The sequence below is a fragment of the Ahaetulla prasina genome, chromosome 2 (genome assembly GCF_028640845.1).
Source record: "Ahaetulla prasina isolate Xishuangbanna chromosome 2, ASM2864084v1, whole genome shotgun sequence".
Classification (NCBI taxonomy): domain Eukaryota; kingdom Metazoa; phylum Chordata; class Lepidosauria; order Squamata; family Colubridae; genus Ahaetulla; species Ahaetulla prasina.
Window position 1 is genome coordinate 278,052,386 of NC_080540.1, and position 26,556 is coordinate 278,078,941.

General features: G+C 40.7%; 1 protein-coding gene across 1 annotated transcript in view; it reads left to right on the plus strand.

Annotated features, from left to right (window-relative positions):
- The window catches only part of FYB1 (FYN binding protein 1), a 91,301-nt gene that overhangs the window by 16,107 nt on the left and 48,638 nt on the right, over positions 1 to 26,556 (plus strand). Inside the window, exon 2 of the mRNA XM_058170998.1 lies at positions 13,902 to 15,030. Within this exon, the coding sequence (XP_058026981.1) occupies positions 13,902 to 15,030 (1,129 nt within the window). The remainder of the gene's footprint in view (positions 1 to 13,901; positions 15,031 to 26,556) is intronic.

The following is a 26,556-nucleotide window of genomic DNA, read 5'->3' on the forward strand; positions in this document are numbered from 1 at the left end:
CCAGAGTGGCTTATAAAAGAAAAACATGAGAGAATAGAAGTAGATCTTTAGTGATTGACACATATAGTTACCATTTGAACTTATGACAGTGCTGAAAATAACTTTGTGGCCAAGGTATACATTTAAAAGCTTCATAGTGTCCCTCAGTCACACAATCACCATTACACTCACCATGCATTTTCTTATGCCTGAGCCTTTTTTTTTTCTCTTTTGCAAAGTTGGAGAAGAAGGGATTACAAAAGAGTAAGAAGACACATAATCAAGACTATACATAAAACGAAATGAGTTGGCACTGGTAGTCCCAAGTGCATTATGCATAGTATATTTTCCATTATATGCTTCTTAACTTTCTTGCAATCCCTTACTCTTCTATCTTTCTGCTCTCCAAGAGGGATGGTGGAGAAAAAAGGGCCAGGCACAGGATATATTGCTTAAAGAGATCACTTGTTTCTTTTTCTTCAAACCCCCTGCCACGAGATTGGTTAAAAAAGCATGGGAGGGCAAGAAAAAAAACAAAAAATGAGACAAACTCTAGGCCAGTGTTGGTGAAACTTTTCAACACTGAGTACCAATATGGGAGCATGCATGTGGGGGAACGCCAGAAACAAGAAGAGCAGCTCCCCGGCATGCATGCACATATTGGGAAGCTGGGCTTCCAGTTTCCAGCATGCTCTTGCGTGCCGCTCACCTAGTCTTCCAGTTTCTTGTGCTCATGCACACGCAAAGACCAGCTAACCGGCACAGATGCGCGCACCAGAAACCAGAAGCTCAGCTTCCTAGGATGCACATGTGCGCCAGGAAGCTGCTCTTCTGGTTTCTGGCACTCCTGCACATGCAAAAATGCGCACTGGAACCCGAGAGAGTAATGGACAATGGCTGGCATGCCCGGAGAGATGGCTCTGTGTGCCACTTCCAGCACGCATGCCATAGGTTCACCATCACGGCTCTAGGCAATCTCTCCTGTGCCTGACCCTTTTTTTTTTTATTTGCATTTATATCCCGCCCTTCTCCGAAGACTCAGGGCGGCTTACACTATGTCAAGCAATAGTCTTCATCCATTTGTATATTATATACAAAGTCAATTTATTGCCCCCAACAATCTGGGTCCTCATTTTACCTACCTTATAAAGGATGGAAGGCTGAGTCAACCGTGGGCCTGGTGAGACTTGAACTTGCAATAATTGCAAGCAGCTATGTTAATAACAGACTGTCTTAGCAGTCTGAGCCACCAGAGGCCTTTCTCCCTTCCCTCGCAGAGCAGAAATTGGAGAGAAAGGGAGTGTAAGAGTGTTTTAAGAGGTAAGCCTGTAGTACATTCTATTTGTTAGCTTATCATTAACATCATCCTTATTTTTATAAATATTACTTGCATATTTCTTCTCAAATGAGCATGGAACAGTACCCAGAAAAAAGTCTCAATTGAAATAATTCACCATAAAATAATTCCTAAATAATAAAAACAGTAGAACATGCAACAAAATATAAATAATTAACACTATTCATCACAACTGGCTTTTCCACATTCCTTAAACTTGCAGAAAATTGCACTCACATTATTTTTGTTGTCTCCCTTGGCAATCCCTATCCTGCTTCCTATTGCCTCTATTTCAGTCTTTCCCAACCCTGGCAACTTTCAGTTGTGTGGACTTCAACTCCCAGAATTCCCCAGCTACTATACACTCACATATCTGCAAGTTGTCAAGACTGAGAAATATTGTTCTATTGTGATCATTCATTTTACTCCTGAATGATGCTGCCCTGATTAGGGATGTGCTGCATATGATAGGCACAGAGATTGGTTCAATAGTCCAGCTTTGCTCTTGTCTGCATATCATCAGATGGTGAGAAAAATACCCACCATCCACAATCCTGCAGCAGGGATAACTCAGATCTGATTGGAAAACTTGTTGTTAAAGCTCTTCCCTGTTTGCATCTAACCAAATACGATTTACTAATACTTTTTTTCCTGCTCTTCTCAATGGTTTCATCATGTCTTCAGAATATGAATGAAACAGATTTAAATTATCCTTGATGGAATCACTTTTAAAGTAGTCTTTTCCAATATCTTGACACCATCAAAGATATATACAAAAACTGTAAAGTTTTGTCTTCTGTTCTGGGCGGATAATAATAGGCAGTGACTGAGAAGGGAAGAGGGGCAACAAGGAAGCGGAACTGTGACTGGAAATAAGGACAGCAAATGTCATGGTATTATTGTACTCTGATCTCTTAATAAGAAATGGATAATGTGATAGCTCAATAATGACCTAAGCATAGCTCATAAAATCATCTGCTACAATGTCCTCCCTGTCAATAACTATTTCAGATTCAACCACAACAACACACGAGCACACAATAGATACAAACTTAAAGTGAACCGCTCCAAACTCGATTGCAGAAATTATGATTTCAGTAACAGAGTTATTAATGCCTGGAATGCAATACCTGACTTTGTGGTTTCTTCCCAAAACCCCAAAAACTGTAACTTAAGACTGTCTACTGTTGACCTCATTCCTAAGAAGTCTGTAAGGGGCGTGCGTAAGAGCACCAGCATGCCTACCATCCCTGTCCTAATCCCTTTAATTGTATTTACTTTATGTATTCAAATCATGCTTATATTTATATATATTATCTAATATGTACTCGACAAAATAAATGAATAAATAAAATAAAATAAATAAATCAGAAGGCATCATCTAACATAACAACTCTTTCACCTATATAAAGAATGTTTGGGCAGTTGTCCTGCAAAGGTCTGCATATCTGAAGCTCTCTACTACAACCAGACAATGTGGGATTTCTACCTAGATACTCAGTGTGCAAAACCCAAGTGTGAAGGAACTTATACACTGAGTATTTCAACTCATCTTAGCACACAGCATGGATGGTATTGGCAGAAATCAATTTGTCTTATTTAATTGTCTTCCTTAATAAACATTGTGCATCACACGACAATTTCTGGACCATCTTCAAGGATAGGACCATCTAGCAGGCATCTTTTTTTGAGGATGCTTTCTGCTTTGACAGTACAATTCTTTTTCCTCTCACTCTCTCTAACCACAGCTTCCTGCTGGCAATGACAATTTTTAGGTTTTACTGGTATTTTAAGACAGGGCGCCCAGAAAAGCTTCCTGTATAAAAAGTATTTGAAACGCTAGCTCTAGTTAGTTTTTCAGTGACAACTATCCCTATTTTATATCAACGCCTTTTGCTCTACAAGCCAGCTGCCCACTGGTTGATTTACATGACTCTTCTATGACCAGCTACCTGTGTAGCTTCACTGCACTTATTTAATAACAGATGTTACCAGTATAAACATGTCATAATTTAAAAATAAATAATACAGACCAGAATCTAGAACAAATCATGTCCAAATTTCATCCAGCATATGCTCAGTCTTACATATAGGAAAAATGAACCCAAACACTAAGTACATACTAGATGAACATTACCTTACAGATGACCCCCATCCCATTAAAGACCTTGGAGTTTTCATGTCAAATGATCTAAGTGCCAAAGCCCACTGCAACTACATAGCAAAAAAAGGCTCTAAGAGTTGTAAACCTAATCTTGCGTAGCTTCTTTTCCAGAAACACCACACTACTAACCAGAGCATATAAAACATTTGCTAGACCAATTCTAGAATACAGCTCGCCTGTTTGGAACCCTCACCACATCTCTGACATCAATACAATCGAACGTGTCCAGAAATATTTTACAAGAAGAGTTCTCCATTCCTCTGAAAACAATAAAATACCTTATCCCACTAGACTGGAAATCCTAGGCTTAGAAAGCTTGGAACTCCATCACCTTCGACAAGACCTAAGTTTAACTCACAGAATCATCTATTGTAATGTCCTTCCTGTTAAAGACTTCTTCAGCTTTAATTGCAATAATACTAGAGCAACTAAAAGATTTAAACTTAATGTCAACCGCTTTAATCTAGATTGCAGAAAATATGACTTCTGTAACAGAATCATCAGTGCTTGGAATACTTTACCTGACTCTGTGGTCTCTTCTCATAATCCTAAAAGCTTTAACCAAAAACTTTCTACTATTGACCTCACCCCATTCCTAAGAGGACCATAAGGGGCGTGCATAAGCGCACAAACGTGCCTACCGTTCCTGTCCTATTGTTTTTCTTTTCTTCTTCATATATATATGACAAACGAGTCCCTAACACGAGGAATGACACCAGACCCACACTCACGAGGTCCACACAGGATGTCACCACCGCACATCCACCCAGAAAGCAGACTCAAACCCACACTGATCAGGAAGCACGACCAAGGACCAGAAGCCAGACCGCAGCTGCAACATTAGCCATTTCAAACCCCTCCAATCCATACATGCAGCAGACTGACACCCACTATGAAGATGTAGCACCACCACAAAGCCAAACAACAGCTATGCAGCTCACCAGCTCAAATCCCCCTGCAACACAAACTAAATTGAGCACAACCAAGCCCCCACCCAAACAGGACACACCCCCAGCCAATCAGAGCACAAAAAAACCTCCATCAATCAGAGCACAGCCAAGCTCCCACCCAATCAGTTCAAACCCCCACTAGCAGTTAAAAGGAAGAAACAGCTGCGATCACACATTGCTCCCAGAAGCACGAAGCTGAAGCCTGAAGATGACGAATGAGACTTCGTCGAAACGTTGCCAAGACATTTCCAATTTTACACGGGAGAAAACCCGAACAACCAAAGACCTACACACACACACACACACACACACACACACACACACACACACACACACACACACATATATATATATATATATATATATATATATATATATATATATGCTTATACCTCCTAATATTTACTCATATATGTGTTTATATACTATATAATCTTTTTGTATGATACCTACATATATTGTTGTGATAAAATAAATAAATAAATAAATAAATGTTTGCCAGGGATGTTAAATTCAAGGCCTGTGAGTCAGATCCGGCCCGTGTAGTGCTTAGATCTGGGCCCTGTAAACAGCGAAGGACTGGCCAGGAGTGCCTGTGCCAATGAAAATGGAGCTCAGGGGCCTTCCCGAGCTCCGTTTTCACTGGCAAAGGTTGCAGGAGACAGCCTTTGCCAGTGACATTGCAGTTGGAAACGGAGCTCAGGAGCCCGTTTTCAGTGGCAGAGCGCTTGGGCCATCACAGGTGCCCCTGACACAAGTGATGTTGAGCCCTCAACAGCCCTCAATGAAATTGAGTTTGACACCCCTGATGTATGCATATAGGGGGAATAAAATTGAACTGAATTGTAATTGGATAAGTATCCTTGTTTGGACAGAGAGAACTGGTCTGAAGCTGTACTTTACGTGAACATGTTTCTATTTTCCCCTTACTAAAGTGATAGATTAAAAGCAATACATTAATCCCTATTTGAGTGAAAATAACTACACACATGCTTAACATTTCACTTCTTGGTTCGCCTTCCCAAAGGGCTTTGTTACTCAGGCTGGTAGATAGAAAGTAGAACTAAAAGGGAGTTTCTCATTTGTCCTTCTTTTTTTTACCAGAAGTGATTTTTATCATTTTGTAGCTTGTGCTACAACAAGGGCAATGATATGCAACTTCCTGAACAATTCAATCCTGGGACAAAGTCCTCAGCATGCAAAATAAATAAATGAAGAACAGTCGCTGCTGCTTCTCCTTTCAGAGAAATCACATGGGCCCAAAATTTATTCCCAGGCTCATAAAACTGCAAAGAGTTTAGTTCCTTATTCTGTTCCCTTTCTTGCCATTCTTACCCAATAATTGGCAAATACAGTAACAGAGTCTTCCTTATCTCTGTGCCCTGAAAATGAACTGGAGCAAAGGGAAATTTCTGCTTCATAAGTCCAACATAGTTAAGAAAGTTTCTTTCTAACTCCAGCATGATGTGCAACCCTAGAAAATAAGCCAGGTTAGAGGAGAGGAACCAACAGCAAACCAACTTTAACACCAAGGTTAAAGCTCATTTATTATGAGTATTATAAGTAATCTCCACTTCAGTCTTTAAGGCCATCAACTGTATAACCACTCAAACTAGAATTATTAAACGTTCTACGTTTTCACAAGGAAGCTGTTAAAATCTCTTTAATAATGCAGCAAAAGCTACACTGATTAATGTGCACTGCAGGGCTCACTTATTTTGATGTGAGAAAGTTGCTTACAGCTTCAGCCTTGAAATTCATGCTTACTTCACTTCTGAGCAAGCTTTGAGCAAAAGCAGTTCAGACATTCCTTGGCACGGTCTCCTATCTCAATGAAAGGGGCAAGGAGACAGTTAAGCCCAGGTATTAAGCATTAATATTCCAATATTAAGTCATATTTTCTAGTCTTATAAAAAAGAAAAGATATAAAGATACCTTAAATTCACGGCTTATTATCAGGGCCAGTTCCAGAAAAGTGCTGAGTATTTTCCATTTTTGGACCACCTTCGATGTAACTTCATTTGTGCTGCTTCAGGTTGTGAAAACAACACCTTCATTTAGGCTAAACCCAGCTGCTTAAACCAGAGTCTTCCAACCATGTTATTTTAAGGGATAAAAGCAATTTATCTCTTAAATTGCTTTTATCCCCTTAATGCTGAAATAAGCCTGGGCTATAGTACCAATCTGTCCAGATCAGAAATGTTCATCTCTAATATACCATAGTTTCTTTTTAGCCTGACATTCTGGCCATGGGCCTATCTCCCGAATGTGCAGGTAATCCTCAATTTATAGCCATAACGGAGCCTGTCCATTGATAAGTCATAATGGTTGTAAAGCAAATCATCATGTGACTGACCTGATTTTTATGACATTTTTTGCAATGGTCATTAAGCAAGTCACTATGGTTATTAAGTGAATCCATGGTGGTTAAGCAATGCCACAGTTAAACAAACCCATTGTTTGCTATGGGGATTTTTTTTCTCAAAAAACCAGAAGTAAATGCCAATTACTGGTTATCAAAAACTGACCTGAAGATACTAATAATCAGGACTTCCACCACCACAGGCTATAGAGATGTCTAGATAGACATTTCATTTTTATGTCAGTTGATAAAATCTTCTGTGGAAAACATGGAAAAATGTCCCTACCGGATTTCATTTTTAGCCTAATGGAGCAATAAGACAAAACTTTTGCAGTGTCAATCCTTTAAACTCTTCTTGACAAGGAAACACTGTACAGTTCTGAGGTTGATAATTAAATCTCATTGGTCCCAGAGATTATCAGTCCTCTCCAAGGTTTTTCAGCCATCCAATCTCCAAACTCTCCTGAGCCTTCTAGAATTGCCAAGCCAGCAATTACAGATATCAATTCAGGCCACTCCTTCCGCCATTTCTCTGATAACTCCACTGCATGCATATGCCTAGGAACTGCAGGACAGCTAGCCAGCTCTATACCAAGCAGTCGTTCTCAGCTGGTTGGAAGGTATGTGCCAACTTTGTGTGCCTCGTTTATTTGATTTATGTGCACAGTTTGTGTGCCTGGTTGATTGATTGATTGATTGATTGATTGATTTGATTTATTTGCACCAAGTATTTGTGCCTTATTTATTTATTTATTTGATTGACTGTATACAGCTGCCCATGTTATACAAATGACTCTGGGTTGCTTACAAGATTAAAACAAGCAAGATGTCTTCTCTGGTGGTTTGTTTTCCTTAGTTGTAAGTACAGGTAGTTCTCGAGTTACAACAGTTTGTTTAGTGACCGTTCAAAGTTACAACGGCACTGAAAAAAGGTGACTTATGACTGTTTTTCACACTTATGACCGTTGCACGGTCACATGATTTACATTCGGATGCTTGACAACTGGTTCATAGTTATGACGGTTGCAATGTCCAGGGGTCATGTGATCAACTTTTGTGACCTTCTGACAAATAAAGTCAACCTGTGAGCCAGATTCACTTAACAACCATGTTATTAATTTAACAGCTGCTGTGATTCATTTAACAAATGTGGCAAGAAAAATCATAAAAAGGAGCAAAATTCACTTAGCTAATTTCTCACTTAGTAACATAAATTCTGGCTCAATTGTAGTCATAAGTCGAGGACTAGCTGTAGTAAGACCAAGAATTCCTGGAATGGTTTTTTCCAAGGAGATAACCTTCCTCCTCCTTGGTCCCATTACATTCCCATTCCATACCTGCAGCAGGTAGGTCTTTTTTTCTGTAAAGTAACAATAGGGAAAATAGTTCAGGAATAAATGTGCACAATTTTTTTTTAAAAAAAAAATCAGCCACTGTTGTTTCTCATCTATACAACACATTCCAACAAAATGGATACCTACACAATTTTATCAAAAAAATCCCTGACCACTCAACCCAATACAGCACAATCAACACAAACCCTAAAAAGAAAACCCTAAAATTACACTACCATACATCAAGAATATCTCAGAAACCACAAATAGACTACTAAAACCACATGGAATCAGCGTAGCACACAAGCCAACTAAAGCCCTTCAATACATCCTAAGCAGACTAAAAGACCCAACAACCTCAGAAGGAGTCATGTACCATATAGAAAGTAAGACAGTGGTGAAATCCGAACCGGTTTGATACCATTTCGCTGGCCATGCATGTGCACTGCGCATAAAACTCGTGCTGCATGTGCATGCACAGTGCGCACCAAAAGTGCAGTGCACGCATGCACACGCATGCACGTACATGCTAAAAGGAGGCTCAGGAAGGTAAGTAGAATAGCGAGGGGGGGATCAGATGTGACGCATGATTTAGCTTTGCTAGAAAGCAAGATTTCCTGCTTTCTAGCAAAGCTAAACCCCGCTGCACAGCTGATTGTCGGAAATACCGGTTCGGATGAACCAGTAGCATTTTTTAACTACTGGTTCAAGCAAATCGGTAGTTAAATCAGTAGGGTTTTTTTACTACCGGTTTGGCTGAACCGGAGTGAACCGGTAGCATTTTACCCCTGATGTAAGAACTGCAACAACCATTATGTAGGACAAACAGGCAGAACACTGGCAGAAGGCATCCATGAACACCAACTGGCAGTCAGAAGACATGATGAACATTCTTTAATTTCACAACATATAGACAGATTTAACCACAGTCTCAATTGCAAAAATGTGACAGTCCTAGACCATGCCAAGTCCAAAAATCCCAGGGAGTTTCCAGAAGCCTGGCACTCTGGCAAATTACCCATCAATAGACACAGAGGCATTAACAACATGCATATAGACTATGCAAAAGAGATAATCAACTAGCCCAAAAGAGGAAAAAAACTCCAGCCCCTCTTCACCAGTAATCAGCACCCAGCTCAGCATAGATTAACTCCAAGTTTAACTTCAGACCAACAATCAAGTGAGTAATAATACCCCAATCAAGAAACTGCCAAAGAGCCATCAGTAAATAGCCCATCAAAAGGATCTCTAAAACCACCCCCACCCACATAGATAGGCAAGTCACCAGAATATAAACTGACAGCAAACAACACTCCTTACTCGCACTGATGATGTTACCTAGTTAAGGTAATGAAATGTCTGCAAGGAAACAAAATCCAGCTCAGAGAGCACCTCATTTTAACCCTGAGCTACAAATATTCTTTTATTGATTTTTCTAAGGAGGGCTGTTAAACTCCTGGCCACGCCCACACTCGTTTTAGTGAAGGGGGGAAGTCCCAATACGTCATGTGATGCCGCCGTGACGATGTGAGTTTTACACCCCTGCTCATCTGTTCCTCCAGATGGATTTTGTAATAACTTCAGGAAACCAAATATATTATATAGAAGAGCTATGGGGTATTATATACTAGAGAAAGCCATGAGGCTGATGGTACGCCACAGCCTTTGTCCTGATCACTGAGTACACTACTAGCCGTATGGCTTAGCAATGAATATTCTGATCCCAATTATGGTCATAAACTGAGGACTACCTGTATTGTGTGTGAACTTTTGAGATGAAGAATCCTATTTATTTGCTGGGTTGGTTGGTTGATTTGCTATTAGGACTTACATATGAAATTCTGAGTGGCCATATACCCTTGTAGGGCAAGAAGATTAACAACGTGAAATCATAGGAACAAAAAAAAACAATTACAAAAAAAGAAAATTGTTGCAATAATAGACTATGCCAAGATGAATAGCAAAACACAAAATCAATTCTCAAATGGGAGACCTACCAAATCTGCTTCCATGACCTCCTGAATAGCCACAACAGCTAGTCTTCCAAAAAACAAAAAGCCAACAGCCTAATCTTGGATGCAATGCTTTCCATGTGAGGACTGCAACCAAAAGTCTTGTCTTCATTATCACTTTAGATCAGGGGTCTCCAAACTTGGTCCCTTTAAGACTTGTGGACTTCAACTCCCAGAGTCCCTCAGCCAGCAAAGCTGGCTGAGGAACTCTGGGCGTTGAAGTCCACAAGTCTTAAAGAGACCAAGGTTGGAGACCCCTGCTTTAGATTACACTTTCTCAAAAGGGGAGAAATTCAGATCTACTCTTCCAGATCTTATACCGCAGCTCTTGGCTCATATGCCTGGAATGTCCCTACAATCAGAGCTGATATTTACATTTAGAGACTTCCTGAAGAGGAGTACTGAGGAAGGCTTTTTAATTATAACTCATCTTCTGAAGCTGTTCAGCTGTAGAGGTTTTTAGTCGACCACAAACTGCTTACTGAAACGTGGAGTAAATGTGTAAGTGCAAGAAATTTCAAACCTAACTCAACTACATCAGCAAAAAAAAAAAAAAAGTGGCATGATAAGGGAGGAGACAATAGTAAAGGAAGTGGAAAGTGTCTGGAGAAAAACCTGCACTTTTAAAGGTATACGGCATATTATTTTTCAGTCAGCCATGAGGGTTTAGGTCTTAGAGCAGAGATTAGTAATCTGTAACTGTGCAGAGTTGTTATGAGTGGGGCAGTATTATAAATTTTGTAAATATCCCAATAGTTTCAGCTAGATCCTCAAGACTCCTTTATATTGTGTTACAGAATTTTCATGAATTCTACTTTAACCAACCATTTCCAGCACGCACATTGCAAATTATATTATTTTAAGAGCGATCCAGGAAGCAAACACTGTATCCAAAAGTATATAAAAGGGTGCAATGTAAGGGCAGGATACTGAGTTCTGTCTTTACTATGCTTCTTTTTTATATAGAAATTCTGTAAATTTTGAAAGGTGGTGATATATTACCTCTCCTTTACTTCCTATCACAGGGGTCTCCAACCTTGGCAAGTTGAAGCCTGGCGGACTTCAACTCCCAGAATTCCCCAGCCAGCAAAGCTGGCTGGGTAATTCTGGGAGTTGAAGTCCGCCAGGCTTCAACTTGCCAAGGTTGGAGACCCCTGTCCTATCACACACACACACACTTTTCCGCCTTATGTTCAACAATGTCTGATTCTTGGAGAGTGCCTGCACAGGTCCCTGCAGCATTTTTTGGCAAGTTTTTTTCAGAAATTGTTTGCTGGGGTTCCTAGGGTTGAGAGAAAATATTTGGCCTCATTTGGCCTCTTGTCACCCAGTTGACTTTATGCCTAAAGTGGGACTAGATTCTCCTGATGCCTTTGCCACTACACCAAACCGTCTCTCAATTCCTGATGTAAAGAAACAGGGATACTCTCAATCATAAGGCAAAGGAAGAAAGACAAAAGACTTCAAAGTCGTCCCAGGCATCTAGTAGCTCAAAATCCAATCCCCTTAACTCCAGTGACAAACAGCAATGAATGCAGAATTGCTTTCTCTCTGGGGAGCTTTTTAATTAACGCACAACTTCCCATTTGTTGTAAATTATACTTTCTACATACCATTAGGCAAAATGTTTCCAGGACAAAAGGCTACAAAATATGTATGTGGACCAGTGGTGGGATTCAAGTAATTTAACAACCGCTTCTCTGCCCTAATAATTTCTTCCAACAACCAGTTTGCCGTATTGCTCAGAAAGTTAACAACCGGTTCTCCCGAAGGGGTGCGAACCGACTGAATCCCACCACTGATGTGGACGCTTTATGTCAGCCATCGTACTACATGAGCCACCAGGAAAGTGTACCAGCCATGTCTTTATTGCTTATCGTGACATGTTTAGGTCATACTAATATATTGATTTATTTTATTGGTTTATTAGTTTGTCAAACATGTACAAGATAGCAGGTATAAATATGAACATGGACATGAACGAAGGAAATGAGTACAAATAAATGGGATGGTAGGCATGGTGGTGCGCTGATGCATGCCCCCTTTATGGGCCTCTTAGAAATGGGGTGAGGTCCACGGTAGACAGTCTAAGGTTGAAGCTGTGAGAGTTTGAGGATGTAACAACGGAGTCAGGTAGATTTTTTATTCCTACCATTAGCAATTCTACTGTTGAAAGAGCCCTTCCACAAAACAAAAAACAGCTGGGGCAGCATGAAAAAAGAATCAATTTGCTATTGTGTATTTATTTATTTATTTTGATTTATTTTGATTTTTATACCGCCCTTCTCCCGAAGGACTCAGGGCGGTGTACAGCCAAGTAAAAATACACTATATACAGATTAAAAGAAATTAAAAGAAAACATATTATAATGTGGCCGAAAATTTAAAACAATTTAAAATCTTAAAATATAAATAACCCCAATAAAATTTTAATCCAGTCCCGCTTGAATAAATAGGTGCATTTTCAGCTCACGGCGAAAAGTCCGAAGATCAGGCACTTGACGTAAACCAGGGGGAAGTTCATTCCAAAGCGTAGGAGCTCCAACAGAGAAGGCCCTTCCCCTGGGGACTGCCAACCGACATTGCTTGGCGGACGGCACCCTGAGAAGGCCCTCTCTGTGTGAGCGTACGGGTCGGTGGGAGGCAAAAGGTAACAGCAGGCGGTCCCGTAAGTACCCGGGTCCTAAGCCATGGAGCGCTTTAAAGGTGGTAACCAAAATCTTGAAGCGCACCCAAAAGACCACAGGAAGCCAGTGCAAACTGCGCAGGATTGGTGTTACATGGGAGCAACGAGTTGCTCCCATTATTACCCGCGCAGCTGCATTCTGGACTAGCTGCAGCCTCCGGGTGCACTTCAAGGGCAGCCCCATGTAGAGAGCATTGCAATAGTCCAAGCGGGAAGTGACAAGGGCATGAGTGACCGTGCATAAGGCATCCCGGTCAAGGAAGGGGCGCAACTGGTGCACCAAGCGTACTTGGTGGAAGGCCCTCTTGGAGACGGCCGCCAAATGATCGTCAAACGACAGTCGCCCATCCAAGAGGACACCCAAATTGCATACCCTCTCCATTGGGGCCAATAACTCGCCCCCCACAGCCAGCTGCGGCTGCAGCTGACTGTACCGGGGTGCCGGCATCCACAGCCACTCCGTCTTGGAGGGATTGAGCTTGAGTCTGTTTCTCCCCATCCAGACCCGTACGGCTTCCAGACACCAGGACAGCACTTCGACAGCTTCGATAGTGTATTTATTTTAGGTCAAGGGAACAACTGAGGATGCTTCCCTTCCGCTTCCTCCTTGGAAGGCTAAAGTTATACCTGCAATTTTGGAGCTTTGGGGGGGGGGCTTTCCTTTTTTGTCACAGCAGACCTGAGATTTAGTTTATTATTTTCTTACTTTACAGTGCAAGTCTTGTAAAAATGTCTTGGCTTCAGTCTAAACAGTGGTGCATATGTTTCAGAACTTAACCATCAATAGCGTGTTCCGCAAATATAACAGGAAGAGAGAGACATTACAGTAGGCAAGGCAAGGAAAGATCTAGTCAGCAAAACGACACTTGTCTGCAATCAACGTCTCGAAATCCTCTATCACCACAAGTGTGTAGCAAAAAAGTTGAACATTGTTAGCCATACAGGAAGCTAAACACTGAGTTATCTCTAACCGGAGATCAGAAGCCTCAAACCAGGAAAGCCTTCAAATTAGCGGCAGCGTTTCTGAACGCTGCTGCAAAAGAACCTTCCTGACTTTTGCTTTCTTTCTACTTTGCAGGATGGCAAGGCAAATGTGAAGTCCATCATGGCGAAGTTTAATAACAACGCAGCTGAGGGTGTTCACTGCCATCAGGTCAGAACTGGGGCGCACCCTCCTTTGGCTAAAAAAGCAGCCTTTGAGAAGTTCACCCAGCTTGAAAATGCTAGTCTGTCTTCCAAACCTAACAGCTTGTGCAAGCCTACATCACTTAAATTGCCTCCAAGCACAAAACCTGGTGTTCATGATGCATCAGGCAAGGATTTTAAAACGCCACCTTTGCAAAGCAATCCTGTGGCCAGCAAGGTGAAGATGCTAGCCGAGGCTGCTAGCCGAGAAGCTAATGAAAAAACTACTTATCCAAAGCCTTTGGCTCTCAAGATTTCTGAAGGACTAAAAGAAGAAACCAAGCCAGTGTTCCCAAAGATTCCTGAGAAGAAACTACCTGGCTCTCCTCTGCAGAAGAGCGAACTAAAGCCTTTAGATCAGAGGTTCCTCAAACCTGAACCCCGAGGAAGTGAAGCAAAGCCTGCCTTTCCCACGGTCGCTGGAGTTAAAGAAAAATTCAACAGTGCTGCACAGGAAAACAACTCCAAGCCTCCTTTTCCAAAGCCACCTGTTAAACAAAAACCAAGTCAAAGTTTCACCCAAGGTGAAGAAGTTTCCAACAAAAGTGCTAGTTTCAATCAAGTGTCATCAAGTTCCAGTGCCATCAACTCGAAAGCTGGTTCCATCCGACCCCTCAAAGATCCACAGGACAAGATCAGAAATGAAACACATCCCATCAGCCCTTTCCCACCTTTGAAACCTGTCAGCAACCAGAACAACCTGCCTCAAATCCCCACTAAACCTGTTGGGCAGCAGAATGAAGAGGCAAAACCAAAACCCATCAAGAATATTTTCCTACAAAACAAGCAAGAGGATTCTGGATCTACGTCTGGTACCGTTGCTGCTAAATTGGCCAATTCATCTCGAACAGTTAAGGCAGGACCTTGGGCCAATAATATTGGAAAAGAAGACAAAGACAAAGACAAGAATTTGCCCAAACGAAAAACACTACCTTCAATAATTGCATTGGGACAAGCCCCACAGAAGCCTAACAGGCCTCCCACAGTTGACCTGGAAAAATTCAGGAAAAGTCATGGGGAAGGTGAGTAATGTGTCTGGATTTATGGTTGATTTTATGTTTGGCAAAAGCTTTTCTGTGCTTAAAGATTATCTGCAAGCTGGTCCTATGGTTATTCTATTTAAATGCAAATTGTACACCTTCAGGATTTGCAGCCTTAAATATGTGAAGGCATGTGGTTGAGATGATTATTATATGCTATTAGATCGGGGTGAAATCCAGCAGGTTTTGACAGGTTCTGGAGAACCGGTAGCGGAAATTTTGAGCAGTTCGGAGAACTGGTAGCAGAAATTTTGAGTACTTCAGAGAACCGGCAAATACCACCTCTGGCCCCAGAGTGGGGTGGGAATAGGGATTTTGCAGTATCCTTCCCCCAGGAATGGGGAGGGAATGGGGATTTTGCAGTATCCTTCCCCTGCCACACCCACCAATCAATGCCACGCCCACAAAACCGGTAGTAAAAAATTTTGGATTTAACCTCTGTATTAGATGCGGCTGGGATTCTGTTTTAACTCGTACTGAAGTGTGGACAAAGTTCCAGAAGTATGACAAGAGTTTTGAGAAGGCCCAATAAGATTTACAGCCATTGTCTTCTCTCAAGTTCCTCTTTCATTTGTCTTTCCTCCCCATGAAAATCCCTCTGCTCATTTTCTTGCTTTTTGAGCTCTGTTTCATAACAAAGTGATCTAAGGAAGGTAACTTGGAGCAACAACAATGTGACCACAACATTGCTAAGCATTTCCTTCTCTCCCCCACTCCATGTTTTGTGGATGTCACAACACTGTTGTACTGAAAACTGGTTTACTGCTTCAACGGTAATATTCCATTTGGTATTGAGATAATCTCTGTTCTCAATCACAAGTAGAAACTCCATCTGTACAAAAGGGGTAAATTTTATACCAAGAGAAGATGCAATATCGTGCTCACTTCCGCCTCTATTTTAGGGCTGTGGGAAAAAATATATAGGCTATGGTCCATGGTGTTGTGAAGAGTCAGACACAACTTAGCAACTGAACAACCACAAAATAAGCATAGAAACAAGTTGTAAGAAGAGATACGGCTATCCCATTAGGGTTTCTTAGCACTTGAGAGGAAGGGTTATATCTTTTTGGGCCTGCTTTTCCCTAATTTGGAGTTTTAGACTTATGAAACACATGATCTCTGGAGGCCATACATAGAGACTGACAGATGGAAATTATATGTTCATCCCAGTTTCCTTTGCAGGCTTAAGGTAACACACGTTGGAGAATCCCCTTATTTTACCATCCCATTCACACTGTGTGAGAGAGAGCCAGGCCTTAAGGTTATCCAGTGAACAATGGCTGAGTAAACACTGTTTTGTTTTTCCCAGTTCTACATCTTTAATGTTACATCACAATTGTTTTCTTTATATCAAAACAGTTTAGAGTTACTGACAGGACTATCCATGGAGAAAAAGGATTTGGGAGAGGAATGTCAGAAGAGTTTATATTTTTTGCTTGCATAGTCCATCCCATGGTACTATCTTAAAAAAGCACATGACTATATGTACTATGCAACAATATACACTGTATCACTGTAAAATATGTAATTATGGTGTAGATTTCACACTTTTAATGTAGCATGATCTCCAGTTAGCAAAAATTGTCTATCCCCTAAATATTTGTTCAATCTTCATCCTTTCTTTCTTGGTTCTTTTTTTTTTTTTTTTTTAGTTTATGCTATGGTTTTTATTAAGGTTTTGCTATAAAATTTCTAAAATTGGAAGTCCACCAAGAGTTAAACCAAGCAGCATGAGAAATGTGTGTTTATTACATTCCAGTCTTAGGGAATTATGAAAATAGCAAGAGCTGCTACTGTTACTACCTGCCTTTACTAGAAGGAATGGAGTCCTAAGCTCACCTCCACACAAAATTTGTTCAAACACCGTTCCAAGATGACACTCTGCAAGAAAATAGTATGAGCAATAAAGCTTGTTCCTCACTGCTGTTTGTAAGCTTTTAATTATAAAAATGTGATAGCATATTTTGTGCTCACATTTAATTTAATCCTCGTGCTATGAAAACTCTTACGAAAGCTATACTTTTTATTCCATTTGGGTGGCATTTTACTTTACTTTTGTCCTGGTCCTCCTGCATTTTTAACATTTCTGCTTGCTAAAATTCTTTTCAATTGGATCACATTGATTGACCATACAGGTCAGGGGTCTCCAACCTTGGTCCCTTTAAGACTTGTGGACTTCAACTCCCAGAGCTTTGCTGGCTGAGGGATTCTGGGAGTTGAAGTCCACAAGTCTTAAAGGGGCCAAGGTTGGAGACCCCTGATACAGGGAGTCCTCGCCTTACGACCACAATTGAACCCTAATTTTTTGTTGCTAAGTGAGACATTTATTCATTGAGTTTTGCCCCATTTTACAACCTTTCTTCCCACAGTTGTTAAGTGAATCACTGCGGTTGTTAAATTAGTAGCAAAGTTGTTAAGTGAAATTAGCTTCCCTAAGGATTTCATCAGAAGGTTGCAAAAGGTAATCACATGACCCTGGGACACCACAACCGTCATGAATATGAATCAGTTTGCCAAGCATCTGAATATTGATTGCATGACCATGGGGATACTGCAACAGTCGTAAGTGTGAAACTGGCCATGTCACTTTTTTCAGTGCCTTTCTAACTTTGAACAGTCACTAAATGAACTGTTGTATCTGGAGGACACTATACTTTTAGTAATTTATTTAATTTAGGTCTCATTTTTCCAACAAAAAAAATTGTCAAAGAAGTTTACTATGAAGGAAAACCTATTATTTGAAAAAGGTAGTTTAAAAGCAGGCTTCAAATAATACAGTATACTAATTACAAGTCGATGTATAGTAGGCCAATTCTTATATGAATACAGTAGTGGCCAAAATTGTGGAAACCTTTTGGGAAAAGTGTATTTTCTAAAACTAGCTAATAATAACACCACCTTTTTTTGGAGTAGTACCATAAATTTATATATCAATGGAAAGATAATTTAATCAAGAATGTAATGCAATACCTTTTATGAAGGATTTGCTATTAGAATAGCATTTACAGTATAAAGAAGAAAAGTGAAATATGTAGAAAAAATGAGATATACAAAAATTATCACCATAGAAAAACGAAATATACAAAAATTATCACCATATCAGTTAATATTTAGTTGGATAACCTTTAGCATGAATGACGGCCTTATAACATCTTCCGATGGAGTGAACCAAGTCATTTAGTTCTGCAGCTGTTATAATGTGAGACCAAGATTGAAAGCAGACCTCCGAACCTTCCGCCGCGAGCTGAAGACGTTGTTGTTTCGACGTGCAGGACTAGCTTGAACATAGTTTTAAATCGGGGTTTTAAATGGGGTTTTAAATGGGGTTTTAATCGTATTTAAATTTTTAGGCCATTTATCGAATTAGTTTTTTATACTGTTTTTAATCTGTATTATATGTATTTTGGTTTTTATTGGCTGTGAACCACCCTGAGTCCTTTGGGAGAAGGGCGGTATACAAATATAATAAATAAATAAATAAATAAGATTGCTTCTATTAACTGGGTTTTATTGCTGGGTCACTTCTGACTAACAAGTTTCTTTAGTCAGCTCCATAGATTTTCAATTGGGTTAAGGTCTGGGCTAGTCCCAGGCCATTCCAGCAGTGCAATAGGATTATCTTGAAACTCCAAAAAAGAAAAGTGGTGTTATTAGCCACCAAACCTCAAAAATACACTTTTCCCAAAAGGTTTCCACAGGTTTGGCCACTACTGTAGTTGTAGCCATGTCCTAATCTGCTCAGGTTGCATATTAAATATATTGGTGCATGGGTGCTCTTCATCTTTGCACCATTTGGAAATTTTTAATCCACTCATACATAATGCATGGATAGATATGAAATTTATTGCCACATCATGTGATGATAGCCTTTTAAGGCCCTCAGGGGCCTTAAAAGATTAAGCAGATTCAAGGAAAATGCACCCATCCCATTTACTTATAGGTTGACAACTTTCTCAAGCTACATGTATCATCAAATATTGCAAACGTTTGGACCTGAAAGGGAAAGGTCCAGATTCAAGTTAATTGTCGACCATGGAAATTTACTAACTAACCTCTCAGCCCAACCTATCATAAGGAGTTGAGGAATGAAATAAGATCCCTTATTAGTCACCTCTTGAAGAAAAAGTTGGAAATAAATCTAACAAATATTTTTTGATCTTATGAAATGCCAGCCATTTGGGATATTGTATTGGTTTAATTTGAAATTAATGCTGAGAGCCTTCATTCTTGCAAATAATTGGACATCCTTCCAAGATATTTAAAACAGCATTATTCAAACATCTCACCTTCCAACTCCATTACTGCTGATCACATTAGAAGAATTATGAATGGACTCCATAACAGATAACTTGATCTTGCTTTTTCTTGCAAAATATCTGAGCGAGATCCTAAGAATAGGATCATTATAGTGAGTATCAGAGGCACACTGTGCATTGTTTCTCACTCAGTAGTTCAGATCAAAAGAAAAACTTCTGATGGTGTGTTGTACTGTCACCGGGTCATGGGACTCTGTGTTATCATAGCCAAGATAAAAGAAACTTAGCTTAAGGCAATCATTTGCAAATGTGATAAAGTAGGAAGTGGCTCTTGTTATGGAAGCTATTGGGAAATACTAAAAGAAACAAAAGAAAAATATGATGTGGAAACAAGTACCTTGTAAAATAGCCAACTTGTCAAATGTTTATTAAATATCCGTGCTCATAAGGAGATGAAATTAGGTATGAGATTCTGAAAGGAAATTGTTCTTATAAGAGAAATTAAAGTAACAAAGGAGGAGCATATGAAGCCCAAGGTGGACTGTGCAAAGGAGAAAGCTGTTGTGTCTTGCCCGCTCTCACCGCAGCCGGGGTCTTCTTATCTGCTTCCGAACGCTGAGGAATTTCCTAGTATGCCTCCCGGCCCCAGCCCTGGCTCCATGCCCAGACAGGCTGAGGAGGAGGGGGCACCTCCCGGCCCCAGCCCTGGCTCCATGCCCAGACAGGCTGAGGAGGAGGGGGCACCTCCCGGCCCCAGCCCTGGCTCCATGCCCAGGCAAACGGAGCAACTAGACCCCTCCCCCTCCCCCACAGCATGTGAGCCTGAGGGAGGTTTATTACCAACAGCTGCCGACTGGAGTGACTCTCGCTTCAGAAGAATTGATAGGCGGCGGCGTCAGAAGGAAGGGAGGGGCAGGCCTGGATAAGTGCTGAGTCATGGAGCCACACCCCATGGCCTATATAAAGGATCTGCTTTCTGGCAGTCTCTGAGTCAGGCAAAATCGAACATATCTTGCTGAAGTCACTTTCTGGTCTCCTGCCTGCCTAGAGGACTTTGCTAGGACTTTGGCAGAGCTGCAGAGGCACGCCTGATTCGGATTTCCCTGACCTGGCCGTCAGCGGAGAAGTGGGACACGACAAAAGCTTGAAAAGTGAGGCGATGCCTGGCAGTTAAAATGGCTAACTTGGACTTATTTATTTATTTTTATTTATTTTATTTGTCAAACATGTATAAGATAACAGATATAACTATGAACATGATAATGAATACAGGAAATGGATACGAATAAATGGGGGCAGTAGGACAGGGACAGCAGGCACATTGGTGTGCTTACGCATACTCCTTACAGACCTCTTAGGAGTGGGTCTGGGGTGAGGTCAACAGTAGACAGTCTAAGATTAAAGTTATGAGGGTTTGGGAATGTAACCACAGAGTCAGGTAACGCTTTCCAGGCATTGAGCACTCTTTTGCTGAAGTCGTATTTTCTGCAATCGAGTTTGGAGCAATTTACCTTAAGTTTGTATCTATTGTGTGCTTGTGTATTGTTGTGGTTGAAACTGAAGTAGTCATTGATGGATAGGCCATTGTAGCAGATAATTATATGTACTACGCTTAAGTCAGACCAAAGGCGGCGTAGTTCTAAATTGTCTAAGCCCAAAATTTCAAGTCTGGTGGCATAAGGTATTATATTGTGAGCAAATGAGTAGAGGATTCTTCTCGTGAAATATCTCTGGACTCTCTCAATTGCATTAATGTCCAATATGCAGTGCAGCTTCCAGACAGATGAGCTGTATTCGAGAATTGGTCTAGCAAATGTTTTGTATGCTCTAGTTAGTATTGTATTCTGACCTAGGCTTCCTGACTCAGTAAAACATACCAGTAGTCCCAAAAACTCTTTTATTACAACAGCTGTGAATTCTTTTCATTCACAGATGAGTCCCAAATAGTTGTAAAGAATCCTTCGGGATAAGGTTGATAATCACCCACCTTTATCTCCCATGACACACTGTCAAAGACCTAATTGGCAAAGCCACATGGAGTGCAGAATCAAACAGAGCTTCAGACTTTAAACTGAACAGAATTAACAACGTTGCTTCCTGCAAAGGCCCAGCTGTCTTTGCTCCTCTTTTAAGTCGTTTGGGAGGGGCCAATCATCTCCAAGCCCTACTCCTGAGTCATCCTTTTTATTTATTTATTTGTTTGTTTATTTGTTTGTTTGTTTATTTATTTATTATTTTGTCACACAGTATATATAAGCATAAGCATGAAATAATTATACAGTATATAAGCATATATATGAGTATGTAATAACTATATTAATTGGATATAACAAAAGGAAACAATAGGACAGGAACGGTAGGCACGCTTGTGCTCTTATGCACGCCCCTTACAGATCTCTTAGAAATGGGGTGAGGTCAATAGTAGACAGCTTTGTAGAATAGTAGAAGCTTTGGTTGAAGCTTTTGGGATTTTGGGAAGAGACCACAGAGTCAGAGTCAAACTACCTGACTACAGAGTCAGGTAGTTTATTCCAGGCATTAACAACTCTGTTACTGAAGTCATATTTTCTGCAATCAAGATTGGAGCGGTTAACATTAAGCTTAAATCTATTGTGTGCTCGTGTATTGTTGCAATTGAAGCTGAAGTAGTCTTCAACAGGAAGGTCATTTTGTTTTAACTGTTCTTGCCTTTGGCCACTCTGTGCATGTGTGCAATGGGAACAGGCTCCCCCTGAACCTCTGCCTCACTGAGGTCTGACTCTGGAGGCTCCGGAGGCAGCATGTACCTCCCAGATGGCCCTTTCTCTACCTCCGATGCAGAGCCCTCATCTAAGCCTTCCCCAGACTTCAGGACTGGTCCATGTTCCTCGCCAACCTCCTCACTGTCCAACTCTGCTGCCAGCTCCACAGGCTGCCTGCAGACCACAACAGTAGTGCAATATTACCAGAGAAGAAGCTATGCAAGATTAAGTTAACAACTCTTGATGCCTTTTTGGCAATGTTGTTACAGTGGGCTCTGGCATTTAGATCTTTAGAAATGAATACTCCTAGGTCCTTGACAGAGTGAGGGTCATCTACAAGGTCATGTCCATCTAGCTTGTATTTTATGTTCTGATTTTTTTTCAATGCTCTGTGTAAGGCAGAGCATTTGTTAGATGAGATTTGAAGTTGTCACTTGTTTGACCAATCTGGCACATAGTCAAGGTCTTTTTGAAGGGTAACAGCATTGTCAGTGGTGTTGAATAGTTTTACATCATCAGCGATTGTTCTCATAAGAGAAAGAGAGCAGATGCCAAGTAACAAAGGAGGAGGATTTGAAGCCCAAGGAGGACTGTGGGAAGGAGAAAGCTTGAAAAGTGAGGCGATGCATGGCAGTTAAAATGGCTAACTTGGACTTAGATCGCTCCAGTGACTATTGAAGAAGGATGTGGGTTTCATTTCAAAGAAAACATGGCTAATAAGCGTAAAATGCATTATTAGGAAGTGTTCAGGAGTGGCCCAAAGCATCCGAGGGCACAGTCCAAGGAAAAGTGCTGAAGAGGAAAAGGCTTGGCACAGTTTGTTATCTGTTCATCACAGGAAGGTCTCAGTGCGGTTGAAAATGATGGGAAAGAAGATCAAAGGTTTTTACTTGTCACAAGCACCAAGCAGATCAAGGCCAACTATGAGTTACCGGAGTGATCCAAAGAAGGATGAAATCTTGCCACTATAATCCTTTTCTTAATGTTAGAATTAGGAAGAGTAGAGGCAGAGGTAGAATTAGAATTAGAATAATGCATAGAAGTTGACCTTAGATCACACTCTACACACATATACATGCTTAGAGCTTACTAGAGCTGAAAGTTGGAGTTCAGAAAAAAATACTTTCACTCGCACTTTTGATACTCTTGTCTTAAGTGAAGGGGAGGAGGAAAGTTCCTGTTGGGAACTTGTATTTATATAATATAATATAACAACAGAGTTGGAAGGGACCTTGGAGGCCTTCTAGTCCAACCCCCTGCCCAGGCAGGAAACCCTACACCATCTCAGTCAGATGGTTATCCAACATTTTCTTTAAAATTTCCAGTGTTGGAGCATTCACAACTTCTGCAGGCAAGTTGTTCCACTTATTGATTGTTCTAACTGTCAGGAAATTTCTCCTTAGTTTTAAGTTGCTTCTTTCCTTGATCAGTTTCCACCCATTGCTTCTTGTTCTACCCTCAGGTGCTTTGGAGAACAGCCCGACTCCCTCTTCTTTGTGGCAACCCCTGAGATATTGGAACATTGCTATCATGTCTCCCCTAGTCCTTCTTTTTATTAAACTAGACATACCGAGTTCCTGCAACCGTTCTTCATATGTTTTAGCCTCCAGTCCCCTAATCATCTTTGTTGCTCTTCTCTGCACTCTTTCTAGAGTCTCAACATCTTTTTTACACCGTGGCGACCAAAACTGGATGCAATATTCCAAGTGTGGCCTTACCAAGGCATTATAAAGTGGCACTAACACTTCACGTGATCTTGATTCTATCCCTCTGTTTATGCAGCCCAGAACTGTTTATGCAGCCCAGAATTTGACAAACTTGCTTTTATACTTGCAGGTGAAGTAACACCTTTAATGTTTTGATTTAAGGGAGTGTGTTTGCTGCCTTTTTATGGGTAGCAATTTGTGCTACCTGATGTAACTGATGTCTCAATCAGGTTTGTCTATAATTTGTATGCCTATTTCTGATTGGCTTACTTGGCTTAGTTTGGCTATATAATATTATCTTAGATTGTTCCTGTAAATTGTGTTTGGTTTTTACTTATCTACATATTAACTGCTGGGTAACCGTATATCAAAGTTATCTCAAACCGCAGCAAGTTACTTCAACTACAAGATATTATAGTTGCCCACACAGAAACAAAATCCTTCCAAAGACTCTTAAGCCAACCCAAAGATCCCACAGCTAAAGAAGACCAAAGAGGATATATTTAAATTTTACAATGCAAGGATTATGGAAGCTACAAAGTAGTACAAACAGGCAAAGGATTAGCAGCATCTGCCCATGAATACCAGCAAGCTCTCAGGACTTAAGGTGAAAATATTTTTACTTAGCGATATAACAACACAAATATAACCACAAGTTCAAATGGGAAAGTGTAGTAATTTTATATCAAGGCAAATTCAAAACTACTAAAGATTTAGGAGAAACCTTTCTTTCACAATACTAGACAAGACAGTTATCAACAGTAGAGACCTTCAAATTTCTAGGTTCTGCCATATCACACAAGATTTAAAATGGACAGCTAACATCAACATTATTGAGTCTGTCATCTGCACTTCTGTAACTGTCTGGTTTGGTTCTGCAACCCAACAAGACAGAAACAGACTTCAGAGGATAATTAGAACTGCAGAAAAAAATATTGCTACCAACCTGCCTTCCATTGAGGACCTGTATACTGCACGAGTCAAAAAGGAGGGCTGTGAAAATATTTACAGACTCCTCACATCCTGGACATAAACTGTTTCAACTTCTACCCTCAAAACGACGCTATAGAGCACTGCACACCAGAACAACTAGACACAAGAACAGATTTTTCCCGAACGCCATCACTCTGCTAAACAAATAATTCCCTCAACACTGTCAAACTATTTACTAAGTCTTTACTACTATTAATCCTTTCATCGTTCCCATCACCCATCTCCTTCCACTTATGACTGTATGACTGTAACTTTGTTGCTTGTATCCTTACGATTTATATTGATATTGATTGTTTCCTGATTGCTTATTTGTAGCCTATGACTATCATTAAGTGTTGTATCTTATGATTCTTGATGAACGTATCTTTTCTTTTATGTACACTGAGACCATATACACCAAGAGAAATTCCTTGTGTGTCCAATCACACTTGGCCAATAAAAAATTATTCTATCCTATTCAAAACTACTAAAAATTTCCTATAAGCCTGGCATTCCGATGGATCAGTCATTAGTAGACACATACTGTAGAGGTAGAGAATAGTTTGCAAACTGTTCCAACAAGCAAAGACTCAAGTTAAAAATAAACAGCATGAAGCACAGTCTCCCTTATCACACAGCCAGCAATCAATAAGGAGATAAGCATTAACCAACACAATAAGTGGAAATAATCTACACTAAAACAGTGCAGCTAGCCAAACCAAGTAGATTATCAGAAACAGGCACAGAAACCACAAGAAGAAAAATAGGACAAGCTTTCGCCCATAAAAAGCTGGAAAACTCCATTTCCCTGAATTGAAGCACTGACAAAGTTACCCAGTCTGATTTTGAAACATTTGCAACCCGAGTTCAGCAAACACCAAGGTCCCAGGATTTCAACCCTGAGCTACACAGATTGCCACTACAGGTAGTCCTTGACTTACAATCACAATCTAGACCAAAATTTATGTGGCTAAGTGAGACATTTGTTAATTGACTTTTGCCCCATGACTTTTCTTGCCACAGTTGTTAAATGAGTCACTGCAGTTATGAGTAACACCTTGTTAGTAGCCCAGTGGTTAAGAAAATTTGGCTTCCCCGTTGACTTGACTTGTCAGAAGATCGCAAAAGGTAGACAGATGACCCTGAGACACTGCAACCATCATAAATTTGAGTCAGCTGCCAAGCATCCAAATTTTGATCACGTGACCATGGGGATGCTATAATGGTTATAAATATGAAAAACGGTCATAAGTCACTTTTACTTTGCCATTGTAACTTTGAACAGTACCTAAGTGAATCAGTGGTGGGTTTCAAAATGTTTTACTACCGGTTCTGTGGGTATGGCTTGGTGGGCAGGGCATGGCTTGGTAGGCATGGCAGGGGAAGGATACTGTAAAATCTCCATTCCCACCCCACTCCAAGGGAAGGAATACTGTAAAGTCTCCATTCCTTCCCAATCCAGGGGAAGGTTACTGCAAAATCCCCATTTCCTCCCAATATGCTGGGACTTGGGAGGCAGAGAATAGATGGGGGCGGGACCAGTCAGAATTTTTACCACCGGTTCTCTGAATTACTCAAAATTTCCACTACAGGTTCTCCAGAACTGGTCAGAACCTGCTGAAACCCATCTCTGCAGTGAATGGTTGTATGTTGAGGACTACGGTCCCTATATTGAAAATGGTACAGCCCTGAATTAATCATGTGTTTAGGGCAGGGGTGAAATCCATTTTTTTTTACTACCAGTTCTGTGAGTGTGGCTTGGTGGGCGTGGCAGGGGAAGGATACTGCAAAATCCCTATTCTCACCCCACTCCTGGGGGAAGGATACTGCAAA